This window comes from Salvelinus sp. IW2-2015, linkage group LG19 (genome assembly GCF_002910315.2).
Source record: "Salvelinus sp. IW2-2015 linkage group LG19, ASM291031v2, whole genome shotgun sequence".
NCBI lineage: Eukaryota > Metazoa > Chordata > Actinopteri > Salmoniformes > Salmonidae > Salvelinus > Salvelinus sp. IW2-2015.
The window spans coordinates 25,695,136-25,708,842 of record NC_036859.1 but is presented as its reverse complement, the minus strand read 5'-3'; the positions used below and the strand labels follow the sequence as shown (position 1 = coordinate 25,708,842).

Here is a 13,707-nt window from a genome sequence, read left to right as displayed (position 1 = left end):
GTGGTGAGTTTATAGTTTATCATCCCTATGGTGAACTCATATGGCTATACCTACAACCCCATGCATAGCCCTCCATCCATARCCCCAGATTACTGTGTGAGCACCTTGGCCCTCCTCCTGTATACCCTAAACTAAACCATAAGCCCTCAATTGACTTTTCACCCTGCAGGAGCCTGGGTCATCCTCGCTCTGATGTTGGCATCTTGATGTCAAATGCCATCGTAAGCTGGTTAATTTTAAAATAATTACACTATTGTAATACTGAATCACATGCTATCATGGTCCAAACACACCAACACAGTCATGAACATTGCATGACAAAGCATCTTTCTCCTCAGGAGGCTGAAAAGATTTGACATGGGCCCTCAAATCCTCAAAATGTTTTACAGCTGCACCATCGAGAGCATCGTGACTGGCTGCGTCACCGCTTGGTATGGCAACTGCTTGACATCCAACTGCAAGACGCTACAGAGAGTAGTGCGTCTTGGATATACTGTAGGTCTTTAATAGGTCTTTAACAGTTTGGGTCTAGAGTGTCTCTCCTCTTCAAAGGGGAGACACTCTAGACCCAAACTATTAAAGACCTATTTCCATCCTGCCCTGCCTTTCTAAAATATTTGAAAGCCAAGTTAACAAACTGATCACCGACCATTTTCGAATCCCACCGTACCTTCTCCACTATGCAATCTGGTTTCCGAACTGGTCATGGGTGCACCTCAGCCAAGCTCAAGTTCCTGAACGATATCATAACCACCATCGATAAAAGACAGTACTGTGCAGCCGTCTTCATCGACCTGGCCAAGGCTTTCGACTCTGTCAATCGCCGCCTTCTTATCGGCAGACTCAATAGCCTTGGCTTCTCAAATGACTGCCTCGTCTGGTTCACCAACTACTTCTCAGATAGAGTTCAATGTGTCAAATCGGAGGGCCTGTTGTCCGGACCTCTGGCAGTTTCTATGGGGGTGCCACAGGGTTCAATTCTCGGGCCGACTCTTTTCTCTGTATATATCAATGATTTCGCTCTTGCTGCTGGTGATTCTCTGATCCACCTCTACGCAGACGACACCATTCTGTATACATCTGGCCCTTCTTTGGACACTGTGCTAACAAACCTCCAAACGAGCTTCAACACCATACAACACTCCTTCCYTGGCCTCCAACTGCTTTTAAATGCTAGTAAAACTAAGTGCATGCTCTTCAAACGATTGCTGCCCACACCCTCCCGCCCGACTAGCACCACTAGTCTGGACGGTTCTGACCAAGAATATGTGGACAACTACAAATACCTAGGTGTCTGGTTAGACTGTAAACTCTCCTTCCAGACTCACATTAAGCATCTCCCATCCAAAATGAAGTCTAGAATCGGCTTCCTATTTCGCAACAAAGCCTCCTTTTACTCATGCTGCCAAACATACCCTCGTAAAACTGACTATCCTACCGATCCTTGACTTCGGCGATGTCATTTACAAAATAGCCCCCAACACTATACCCACCACTGCAACCTGTATGCTCTCGTTGGCTTGTCCTCGCTACATATTCGTTGCCAAACCCACTGGCTCCAGGTCATCRATAAGTCTTTGCTAGGTAAAGCCCRGCCTTACCTCAGCTCACTAGTCACCATAGCAACACCCACCCATAGCACGCGCACCAGCAGGTATATTTCACTGGTCATCCCCAAAGCCAACACTTCCTTTTGGCCGCCTTTCCTTCCAGTGCTCTGCTGCCAATGACTGGAACGAAATCACTGAAGCTGGAGTCTTATATCTCCCTTTCTAACTTTAAGCATCAGCTGTCAGAGCAGCTTACTGATCACTGTACCTGTACACAGCCAATCTGTAAATAGCACACTCAACTACCTCATCCCCATATTATTACTTACCCTCTTGCTCTTTTGCACCCCAGTATCTCTACTTGCACATCATCATCTGCACATCTATCACTCCAGTGTTAATGCTAAATTGTAATTATTTCGCCTCTATGGCCTATTTATTGCCTTACCTCCCTACTCTTCTACGTTTGCACACACTGTACATAGATTTTTCAAAAAAAATTATATTGTGTTATTGACTGTACGTTTGTTTATGTGTAACTTCACAGAGTTGTGTTGTTTTTGTCGCACTGTTTTGCTTTATCTTGGCCAGGTCGCAGTTGTAAATGAGAACTTGTTCTCAACTGGCCTACCTGGTTAAATAAAGATGAAATAAAAAATTGAACTGTTATGCTTATTGTGATATAGTTTGATATAAGCAGAATTCAATATAATTCCCAATGCAAAAACCAAATGATGCCCCTGGTGCATTCGGAAAGTATTCAGACCCCTTGACTTTTCCACATTTTGTTACATTAAAGCCTTATTCTAAAATGGATTAAATAAAAAAAATGTTCATCAATCTACACAATACCCCATAATGACAAAGCGAAAAAAATATATACAAATTTATGGACATTCCACCACAGATGTTTCTACAACTTGATTGGAGTCAACCTGTGGTAAATTCAATTGATTGGATATGATTTGGAAAGGCACACACACCTGTCTATATAAGGTCTCACAGTTGACAGTGCATGTCAGAGCAAAAACCAAGCCATGAGGTCGAAGGAATTGTCCGTAGAGCTCCGAAACAGGATTGTGTCAAGGCACAGATCTGGGGGAGGGTACCAAAACATTTCTGCAGCATTGAAGGTTCCCAAGAACACAGTGGCCTCCATCATTCTTAAATTCAAGAAGTTTGGAACCACCAAGGTTCTTCCTAGAGCTGGCCCCCGACCAAACTGAGCAATTGCGGGAGAAGGGCCTTGGTTAGGGAGGTGAACAAGAACCTGATGGTAACTCTGACAGAGCTCCAGAGTTCCTCTGTGGAGATGGGAGAACCTTCCAGAATGACAACCATCTCTGCAGCATTCCACCAATCAAGCCTTTATGGTAGAGTGCCCAGACGGAAGCCACTCCTCAGTAAAAGGCACGTGACAGCCTGCTTAGAGTTTGCTGAAAGGCACCTAAAGGATTCTGACCATGAGAAACAAGATTCTCTGGTCTGATGAAACCAAGATTGAACTTTTTGGCCTGAATTCCAAGCTTCACGTCTATAGGAAACCTGGCACCAGACCACTGCTCTCGAGTGGCGAAGCGGTCTAAGGCACTGCATCTCAGTAAAAGAGGCGTCACTACAGTCCCTGGTTTGTATCCAGGCTGTATCACATCTGACCGTGATTGGGAGTCCCATAGGGCGGCGCACAATTGGCCCAGCGTCGTCCGAGTTTGGCCGGGGTAGGCCGTCATTGTAAATAAGAATTTATTCTTAACTGACTTTCCTAGTTAAATAAAGGTTAAATAAATAAAATAAAATAAAAATGCTGTGGGGTTGTTTTTCAGTGGCAGGGACTGGGAGACTAGTCAGGATCGAGGGAAAGATGAATGTACAGAGAGATCCTTGATGAAAACCTTTTCCAGATCACTCAGGACCTCCGACTGGGGTGAAGGTTCACCTTCCAACAGGACAACAACCCTACGCACACAGCCAAGACAACGCAAGAGTGGCTTCGGGACAAGTCTTTGAATGTCCTTGAGTGGCCCACCCAGAGCCCGAACCTGAACCTGATCGAACATCTCTAGAGAGACCTGAAAATAGCTGTGCAATGATGCTCCCCATCCAACCTGACAGAGCTTGAGAGGATCTGCAGAGAAGAATGGGAGAAACTCCCCAAATACAGATGTGCCAAGCTTGTAGCGTCATACACAAGAAGACTCAAGGCTGTAATCACTGCCAAAGGTGCTTCGACAAAGTACTGAGTAAAGGGTCTGAATACTTATAGTACCAATGAAAAGTTTGGACACACCTACTCATTACAGGGGTTTTCTTTATTTTTACTATATTGTAGAATAATAGTGAATACATCAAAACTATGAAATAACACATAGGGAATCATGTAGTAACCAAAAAAGTGTTAAACAAATCAAAATATATTTTATATTTGAGATTCTTCAAAGTATGAATGAGTCCAAACTTTTGACTGGTACTGTATGTAAATGTCCTATTTCAGTTTTTTTATTTGAATACATTTGCAAAAATGTCTAAAAACCTGTTTTGGCTTCATGGTGTATTGTGTGTAGATTGATGAGGGGAAAAAACGATTTAATACATTTTAGAATAAGGCTGTAATGTAACAAAATGTGAAAAAGTTAAAGAGGTCTGACTACTTTCCGAATGTGCTGTAGCTACATATCGGTATGATCCCTCATAGAAATAGATACATTCTATTATGGTTTTCTTGGCAGCCTACTGATTTTCGTGGTTGTAAATAGAACTATACGTATTGGAAACGTGTTCATTGAAGTCTGGTATTGCTTCATTGATTAATCCTCCCGGGTGGCGCAGTGGTCTAGGGCACTGCATCGCAGTGCTAGCTGCGCCACCAGAGTCTCTGGGTTCGCGCCCAGGCTGGGCTGGGTTCGCGCCCAGGCTCTGTCGCAGCCGGCCGCAACCGGGAGGTCCGTGGGGCGACGCACAATTGGCATAGCGTCGTCCGGGTTAGGGAGGGTTTGGCTGGTAGGGATATCCTTGTCTCAGTATGTTAAAAAAAAGAAAGAAAAAATATGTAATAAAATGTATGCACTCTACTGTAAGTCGCTCTGGATAAGAGCGTCTGCTAAATGACTAAAATGTAAATGTACATGGGTCGAATTTGATCCACAGAAGTGTATTGTGCATATCACAACGAGTTGCTGTACTCATGAGCGGTTTTCCATGTTTGAAGAGGGCCTATAGGCCTATTTATTTGTCAAGACAGCTGTGCATGGCTGCATCTCACTGTAGCAGGCTGTATGTCATGTTTTGGTTATTTAGATCTCCAGTCGCCTTTTGTTTACTGTGTTTGTTTACTGTTAATGTGACAAGCCTAAATATAGCTCGTGTCATGCCTTTATGGATCAGATGTTTTGTTTACTGGGCTTATTTGGTACTGCTGTTTTGTTCTGTTCGCATTCATTTGTTCTCATTCACAGTTGTCTCTTTAATCTAAGTCAAACTGCTATTCACTATGTTTGTTTGCATGCATGAATAACAAGGCTACTACTTTCAGCATTTAGTTTGCATTATTTTAGTAAGACAGCTGTGTGTGCGGCTGCATTCACATAAGATGTTTGTAATAGGTGAACTACCCTATCTATCCTGTAGCTTATATTCATTACCAAAACGGCCTTGCTTTAATGTGTAGGGCGCTGTCCATTGTGCTGATACAGTACAGCGGAGATAGGCTACAGATTTCGCGACAACCTGTCACTTCAAAAACACTCAATCAATGATTTTGGAGTCTCAGCATTTGTTTATTGTTGTATAGCGCGATATAAGCAGAATTCAATATAATTCCAAAATGTTACCCTCTCACCGATTTCAACTGCTCTCTTAGTCACTTTATCCTGACGCTCGGTCTGGTGTGTTAATTTGTTTCAGTGTGTGTGTGTGTGTGTGTGTGTGTGTGTGTGTGTGTGTGTGTGCAGGGGCGGACTTGGACAACAACAACAAAAAATCGGAACTGGCATTTCTAATACACTGGTCCATTTTTCCCTCGAGGCCCCCATAACGGTCATTATTTTTTTCTCACGGCCCTCAGGCCCATTTTTTCCCTGGAGCCCCACTGTTAGCRAGATAATGATCATTTTGTGCAACAACAAAAAACATATCTTAGACAGGCGCACTAAGCTAAAGATGGACCCGCCCATTTGGCATTTGTCAGAAATGCGTGTATGTGTGTGTTCTTCTTTTGTGCGTGCACATGTGTACAGAAAAATACTTATCGCGTCGTAGTGCTATTAGAAATGTCCCACCATTTACCCAGTGGTGCCTCATCAACCTGTAACCTAATACCTTTCACCATTGTGGGAGTAGATTTCCCCCATCAACATTGGAACCCCATATCTCTCCCTGATCTAATTGTGAATAATGTCATTATTTCATCTCTCCATCTAGGGACCTCCATGGAAAATGTTTTAGTATGAACAATATTCACTTTGACAGGGAGTGTAATTCCCACCAAGAGAATAAGAAAAAGGGATACCAAGTAGAGGATGTGGGTAGCCTACCATCTCTGCTTGATGATGTGGAAAACCCTGCATTGTTCTCTTTATAAGACCAGAACCTAAAACAGTACATTCTGTCAGTGTAAAGGTTTCCAATMATAGGCTTTTATAGTAGCTTAGTGTATCACAGATTGTGACACGTACATTGAGATTCATGCAGCATCAGTGAGCTGCACAGAATTCAGTCGTTTTATTTTCAAGTGGTGTAACTGTATGAGCCACAGGAGGGCGCCAGTGGTAATCCTTATTCTGATTTGAGCCTGGGATTCGCGCCCTCGGCCCAGTTTTTCAAAGGTTATCTATGCGGAATTCGGCTATCGGATAGGATTAAATGCATAGAAATTGAATAAATAGAATGGTAGTCCCCATTCATGTCAATGATTTGTGAGTTCTGTTCATTCTAATTCTATGCATTTAATCCTATCCGATAGGCAAAATCCAGATAGATAACTTGAAAAAACTGGGCCCTTGTGAGGCAATGTAGTCATAACAATCAATATGAACTACAAATACATGTACACTTATCCAGTAATGTCAGATCAGAAAGGAGGGAAAGGGCTGGCAGATCAAGACTCAAGGATCACTTCTGAATCAATGTCATATAAAACCATCTGAAGGACTACATCCCAGGGTCCGGCTAACTAAGAAACTGCTCTAAATCCTTTCTGCCATCAAATAGTACTAACCTATACATAACAGCCAGGACAGCAAGGGCAGATGACACTTGTTCACTAGCTTTATTCTTTGGTTAATGTGAATATGGGCGACACATTTGACACAGAAGAACACACAATCTGATTATGAGTCAAGACCTAGCCTACATGCAGGGTGATATGACAGGCCCACCAGAGGCAGACGAGGAACACAATGTGATGCAACACTAAATAGGGCAGAGATTTTACACAATTAAATTGGTGCAATAATATGGGATCACTAGCATGTGATACACTCCCCTTCTATGTCAACCAGACTACCGAAAGGAGTGTATCATGGCTTACTTTGTGTTTTACTGTGTATAACAAACTTGAGTATATATAGTATACCCTACACTTAATAACTGACACGTCAATAAATTAATACAACGAAGTGAACACATTTTAAATGTAATCTCATAAAACATTTACATGTCTCCTGCTGGCATTGGAGGAGGCAGCACGCCCGGGTTCCGGGTCAGGCCTATATCTCAACCAGCACACCAACCACGTCATAACAACAGAGAACATGGCCATGATGCTGGCTACAGACAAACAGATAGGGCCGACTGGAGACGGAGGGTTGTTGAAGTTATGCACGAATAGGAGTCCCAGAAACAGCAGCACAAGCATGGAGACGAAGCCGAAAATGGCGCACACACAGCCTGTGGTTAGCACGATGCGCCTACAGTTCTGACAGCTCTCGTATCCAGCACTGTCGTAAGAGTTCGCAGCGGCATTACCTCCGACCACAGCTACAGACGGGATAGCCTGTTCCTGCGCAGCTACGGCTGCCTCGTTCGCCACCTCGCGGCGGTATGCGGCAGTGAGCGCTGGGTGCAAAGGAGGAGGATACGGTGGCAGGATGTCCTGCGGAAGACTGTCATCCTGGATGTAGAATGGATAAGCATCGGTAACTTTAGTGTTGTTGGGGAGGTTGTGTATCCTGTACTCAGGCACCGGGGTCCGGTGGCGACAGAGAGGGCAGCCGATGCGCCATCCTCGGTCCTCACGAAGGTGGAGAGTATTCAGACACTCTTCACAGAAAGTGTGCAAACATTCCAGAATTTTGGGCGTGCGACGGTCCAGGTCGAAGTAGTTGTAGCATATTTTACACTCATACTCCTCATAGAGGGAAACATCTTCATACACCTGCGCCCCGATTCCTTTAGTTCCTGCTACACTCAGCGCCTCTGCCATGTCATCCTCGAATGTTTACATGCTCAAAATAACTTCTGATGTGATCAAATGATTTTCACTGCCTCTCAACTGGACTCACACAGACGCAGTGAGTTCCATCGCCGCCATTCTGTGTGGTATTGTTATCATCAAATCCCGGAATAGAGATATAATACCGTAATACGACGCAATGGGAATTTGATGAGGTAATGCTGGGGGTTTCCTAGCTGAGTCTGTGAAGAGGCGGCAGCAGTTTTAGCCCTCTCTCTCCCAGAGGATAGGACAGAGCAGCATTCACGGTTCCCTTCCCCCGCTGCTGAAGCTCGGCATGAACCAGAATCTAGATTAGAGTCGTTCCCCCTGTAGAGCTGTTTGGTTCACAAGTCTGGGGCGCCACTGGGGTACTGGCACAACCCAGAACAGTGCCAGATTAGGCTACATGATCAGATTATTCAGGTTTAAACCCGTTTAGATCAAAACCTGTTGCATACTTAAAGGAATTAACCCTTACTGCAAAACACCTAATCTATCCTCCTGCCAAGTACCTATTTGCGTAGCCTACAGCCTATCTGAACAAACAAAAACAATAGGCCTATTCGTCGTTTTACAGGCCTACATCTTGTCATTTGAGTGAAATAATTAACAATATCTTTATTGTGATCAGTCTGCGCACTGCTGTTTTAGACATTTCAGCACCACACTTGGTGGACAGTGCCAGTGATTCTAATCAGCACCATGCGACGACACCTCCCGCCTGCTACTCATCCCATCCAGAAAAAATGCTTACTCAAATTAGTTTTATGCGATTTTTACACCCTGTCATAGTTTATTGACCAAAATGGGCAGCAAATAATGAAATAACTTATTTTTTAGCCAGTGCAGACAATCTGAACCAGTAACCACACACACACACACACACATCCTAATCAATAAGACTAGAACCTCCAAATGTATGGATCATCAGGTGAATTTCATGTGTTGATATGTGATACAGATTAGGCTGTATTTGACAAATTGGAGTTAAATGAACACCATACCTTGAATAAAAATTTTCAGACGTCATTTTATGTTTTTATTGATGTTCTCATTATTGAATTTTGCCGGTATCACAGTAATGAATGCGCATCTCTTTGACATGATAKTAGAAGTGAAAAATGATCCTTAACCCTTGACCTGTCTGAGTTAACCCTTAGGTACAGATTTGTATTATGTTGTCAGTCAGTCAGCCTCCCTGTTAGCTAGGAGTGTTGGAACAAAGCACAGGTTACGTGTTCAGTGTCTGACAGAGCCTCTGAAGGAATTGGTGTGTGTGATTGTGTTGCATATTCCGTGGGAAGTTGTACATGAAGCTGATGTGTGTGTGCGTATGTGTGTGCATGCATGTGTTGTACGTGAAAGCATTACTTACGTACACATTCATATACTGCATGTATCTGTGTGTCTGAATGTAACCTACAGCCTGGGGCTGGGATTATATGGTATAAGCAAAACAGCTTTCAACTCAACTAGCACCACCACCTGCAATGTAGCCAGGCTACAAACAGTAGGACCTGGTCCCTCCCTGTACCAACCCCATCTCATTTAGGATTAACTCTACCTCAGTTCACCATGAGGTTGTCTGTGCCTGTGGAGGCCATAGTGGAGACCAAGGCTGATGACTGTAAGGGTTTGTAAGCAAATAAAGTCCATCTTAAAACTGAGAAGTAGAAGGTGAGAACAAGGAGTGTAATAAAGGTCTTAGGCAATGGAGGAACAGTGGGCCAGGATCTCCTCACTGCTCAGAACCAGGGTTCATCTGATGCATTTGTGTCAGATATACAATTCTCTTCTACAGGGTTTTACTGGTGGATATTTATTGCTATYATCATCTGGCAACAATGTTGTTTCATTGTAAAGTGTGTTTTTTTTCATGAATTTGCATAGATCCATTCTCTTCCCAAATTACTCGACCAAATATCATTGTGGCCTCATGCTTGCTACGGTTACAACTAGTGAAATATTAATGAGACCTCTTTCTCGCTCTTTGTCTCTGTGTGTGTGTGTGTGTGTGCATGTGTGTAACTTGATGGCAACGTTTCTTTAATGGAGGTAAATTATGGTAATTTAAAAAATAGCATTAGTTGAAGTCAAAATGTCTTTATCCATCTTGTGAAAAGCTATTGGATGAAACGATCATAACAGATGCAGTATAAAGCAGTATATCTCCCTCTATTCTCCTATCATAGATCTCCATTGTCTCCGGGGGGTAACTGTTCCCCAAACTCTCATTTTAACTAGTCATCTTGCCTCAGACTGATTCTGATATAGTACATGCCTGAAAGAATTCTGGCAACAAAGTGGGTATTTGTTTCCCGTTTGGTATTGTTTTAAGAGGAGACTGGGCTGGGTAGTTAAAGTCTGTCTCTTTCATGTCCCTCAAAGGGGCTCCTTCACTTGGTCATCCAGCCGGTGAAAAAGGGCACTTAAATGCCAACGTGACAAAAGCGTGAGAAGAAAAATAGGGTGCCAGGCTACTGGGCTGCCATAGACAACACGGTGTCTGGGAAAGGGGGCTTCGTTTGGGAGAGACTGCAGGACTTAAAGTTAAAGATTAGTTTGAAATCTGCACTCCACCTTCTCTCTGTCCTCCTCCCTCTTTCCCTCCCTCCATCACTCTGCACCAGCCACCCTCGCTCTGAAAAATAAATCTGCCGCCAGAGAGCAGGGGATGAGCCAGGAGAAGATCCTCTTTAAGATGACAGAGAAGGATCCTTTTGTTCCCCTAATCCTCCTCGCCCCTCTTATCCCCCTCCTTACACCCCTCCCCTCCCCGTGGCACATTTCAAGCCCAACTGGACGTCAAAGGGGCTGCATGCTCAGGCAGGGACTCAATGGTTACATTTTTCATTCTACTTCATCACTCAGAAGAATGGGATAATCTGAGCGTTATTTTTTTATACATCTCTCCCCTTGTTTTTTAAGGGTAACAGACACAAATTGCTGTATTTGGGACTTTAATTGTTTATCTTCATGATTCTGAACTGCTCTCAACTGGAGCTGGCAGTTTACCAGAATTTAGCCAGCATTTAAGTTAATAAGAGCTTGATCTTTGCAGTCTTGCTATGGAAACCATACAATCATCTCTTTAACGCTGCCATAGCAACCACAATGAGAAACATCACCCCAATATCTTGTAATGTAATCTAATTCCATTCATTCATACAATTCCCCWTTGACACTTTACCATTCATCATATATTATAGAGGGTATTAGAGAAATGACTAAACACCTTACTCATCATCATAATCATGAAGTGATCACATGACATGGGTCAATATTGGTGCTGCTCAGAGTGACTCCCAAGGGAGAGTCTGTCAGCTAGTCTAAGCCTGTCAGGGAGAAGAGGTCATCACCTATGGTTAGGTCTCAGGATACTATGCATTTCCCTCTCTTCCTCTGTCTGCCTTTAGGGTCACCACTAAGTGCGCACCTAGGCACCAGGGCAAGCAGCTCAAGTGTGTGTCGGTGTCATTATCAGATTGGACACACATATTTACAGAGGAGACGAAAGTGCTTCCTCAGTTTATAACATCTGCCCTCTGATGGTTGGTGAATCATCTTGATGACCTAGATGAGAAAGGAATAGTCTGGGGACATCTATTACTGCCTCCTTGTACACACAGATGCTGTGTGTGTGTGTGTGTGCTGTCTCTTATACACATCTAGATGTGGTGTGTGTGTGTGTGTGTGTGTGTGTGTGTGTGTGTGTGTGTGTGTGTGTGTGTGTGTGTGTGTGTGTGTGTGTGTGTCCATTGTTTACATTAGTATGTTGGGGAACCTAACCCCATTAAACACATGGTCAATATACACCAAGTGAAAGGATGATCGTCCTTGCTTTAATAAGCATGCCAATACCCTGGAGATGTTTGGCTGTACTGAGTGGATATCATCAATCTAGGGTCAGGGGGTCAAGAGGGGCTTACCTGGCCATTTCACTTGCATGTCGTTTCTAAGCTGAGCATTCGCTCTGTAGCTCTCTCCACATGCGAAAATCCGAATTAAATTTCACACTTCCTCTTTCACTCCCTCTCATTTCTATTACAAACCTATTTTCAGAGTTGTAGTACTCAAGGCCGGTCTCGAGACCATATATTGAGTGTCTTGGTCTTGTCTCAGTGTCGGATACATTTGTACTCTGTTTTTACTTGGTCTCGGACAGTGAGGACTCGTAATTTCTTCCCGAGACCGCTTCGCCTGGCCAAATATCGACACTCCTTTCTTAAATCATTAATACAGTATCTTAACAGCCTTTATATCTATTATAAACATGTTTGCGCAGTGGTGAACAGGTTCGTGATTCTGTAAGGACAGCAACCGTAATACCAGCGCACTCATGTACGATAGCGCACTCTTTGTAAAACAAAGGGCCAGTGGTGTAGTGGAGACTATACGCAGGTATAAACCCCTATGCCCAGTTTCCTTTCAGTCTGCATTGCGTATACTCACTAATTAATCCCTACTGATGCTTATCAAAGTTGAAGTGGAGGTTTAGGACTTATCAATTATGTAGTGCAATAGAGAAACCATGCACAAATTAGCCTATACAGTCGCAAATCACGTGAAATATATTCACATGCGCTCCGTACACAGCCTAGTTTCAGCGGAATATTATCTACAGGCAGCATGAGTGTGCAGCTCTCAACTGTTTTTTGTTGGCATAGAGCAGCTCACAGAAAAATGACATCGGTAGCCGGTAGGGTAGGAAAGACGTTTKAACTTATGATATTTACCAGTAAATGCTACCTAAGACAATAATGAGTATGCAAACCAGGTATTGAAAAAGTCCGAAGTGTTGGTTAGTAGGCTATTTGTGATGCGCAATTGTCATCATGCATCAGGGGCGTAGACATGGATGGGCCTGGGTGAACAAAGGCCCACCCACTGGGGAGCCAGGCCCTGACAGGCCCACCCAATCAGATTGATGTGGTTTAAGCATTGTTGTGGACTTAGACCATCACATTTTTGTATTTTTTCAACAACAAAAAAACGTGATTTTGAGAGTGAAAATCTGAAAAATCTATAGGAAAACTCATTTAAAAACGGGGTGCCTTTCCTTCGCTGGGCGGGCCATTTGGAAACTTTATGGCAACATTTGAGTATACCCACTTCTCCAGGTACCACTACACCCCTGCGTAGGGCTGATGGGAAGACAGCAGTCACACACAGCATGATGTTAAAGGATAAGAAGTCCATAAACTCTGACATAATAAGCCAGTAGGTCCCAATCATAAGAATACAAAAACACACTCATTAGGTATTTCCCTTTGTTTGCTGCCTCCATTCAGGGTGCACTGTTTCAGTTTCAATGACTCAATATTCTGGACAAAAAAACAGACAAATGTAACAGGCTGGGAATGTCAATACAATCAAACTAACAAGGTCAATGATCACAAGTCAGTCATAACGTGGCTAATAGGCTAGCGTATCTATTTATATAGCAAGCTAAAAACACAGAGCCTAACGTTAGCTAGCTAGCTATCTCCTAGGAGGATGTCATGTCATGCCATTGGAGGAGTGGGTGAGTGACTGGCTTTTAGCTATACACAGCGAGAGATTTTTTTATTTTATTTATTTCACCTTTATTTAACAAGGTAGGCAAGTTGAGAACAAGTTCTCATTTACAACTGCGACCTGGCCAAGAAAAAGCAAAGCAGTTCGACACATATAACAACACAGAGTTACACATGGAATACAGTCAATAATACAGTAGAAAAATAAGTC

The 13,707-nt window shown here is 43.3% G+C and overlaps 1 protein-coding gene across 1 annotated transcript; it reads right to left on the bottom strand.

The window, feature by feature from the left end:
* Window positions 1–6,789: 6,789 nt before the first annotated feature.
* On the bottom strand, window positions 6,790–8,383 carry LOC139029351 (RING finger protein 228-like). Its single transcript, XM_070449090.1, has one exon. It carries the CDS (start codon window positions 7,966–7,968, stop codon window positions 7,186–7,188), a length of 783 nt encoding a protein of 260 aa, XP_070305191.1. The 5' UTR covers window positions 7,969–8,383; the 3' UTR covers window positions 6,790–7,185.
* Window positions 8,384–13,707: the final 5,324 nt, after the last annotated feature.

What these genes read in the sequence shown, in the direction of transcription:
- LOC139029351 (XM_070449090.1), bottom strand. Translation starts at nt 7,968, where the DNA reads ATGGCAGAGGCGCTGAGTGTAGCAGGAACTAAAGGAATCGGGGCGCAG.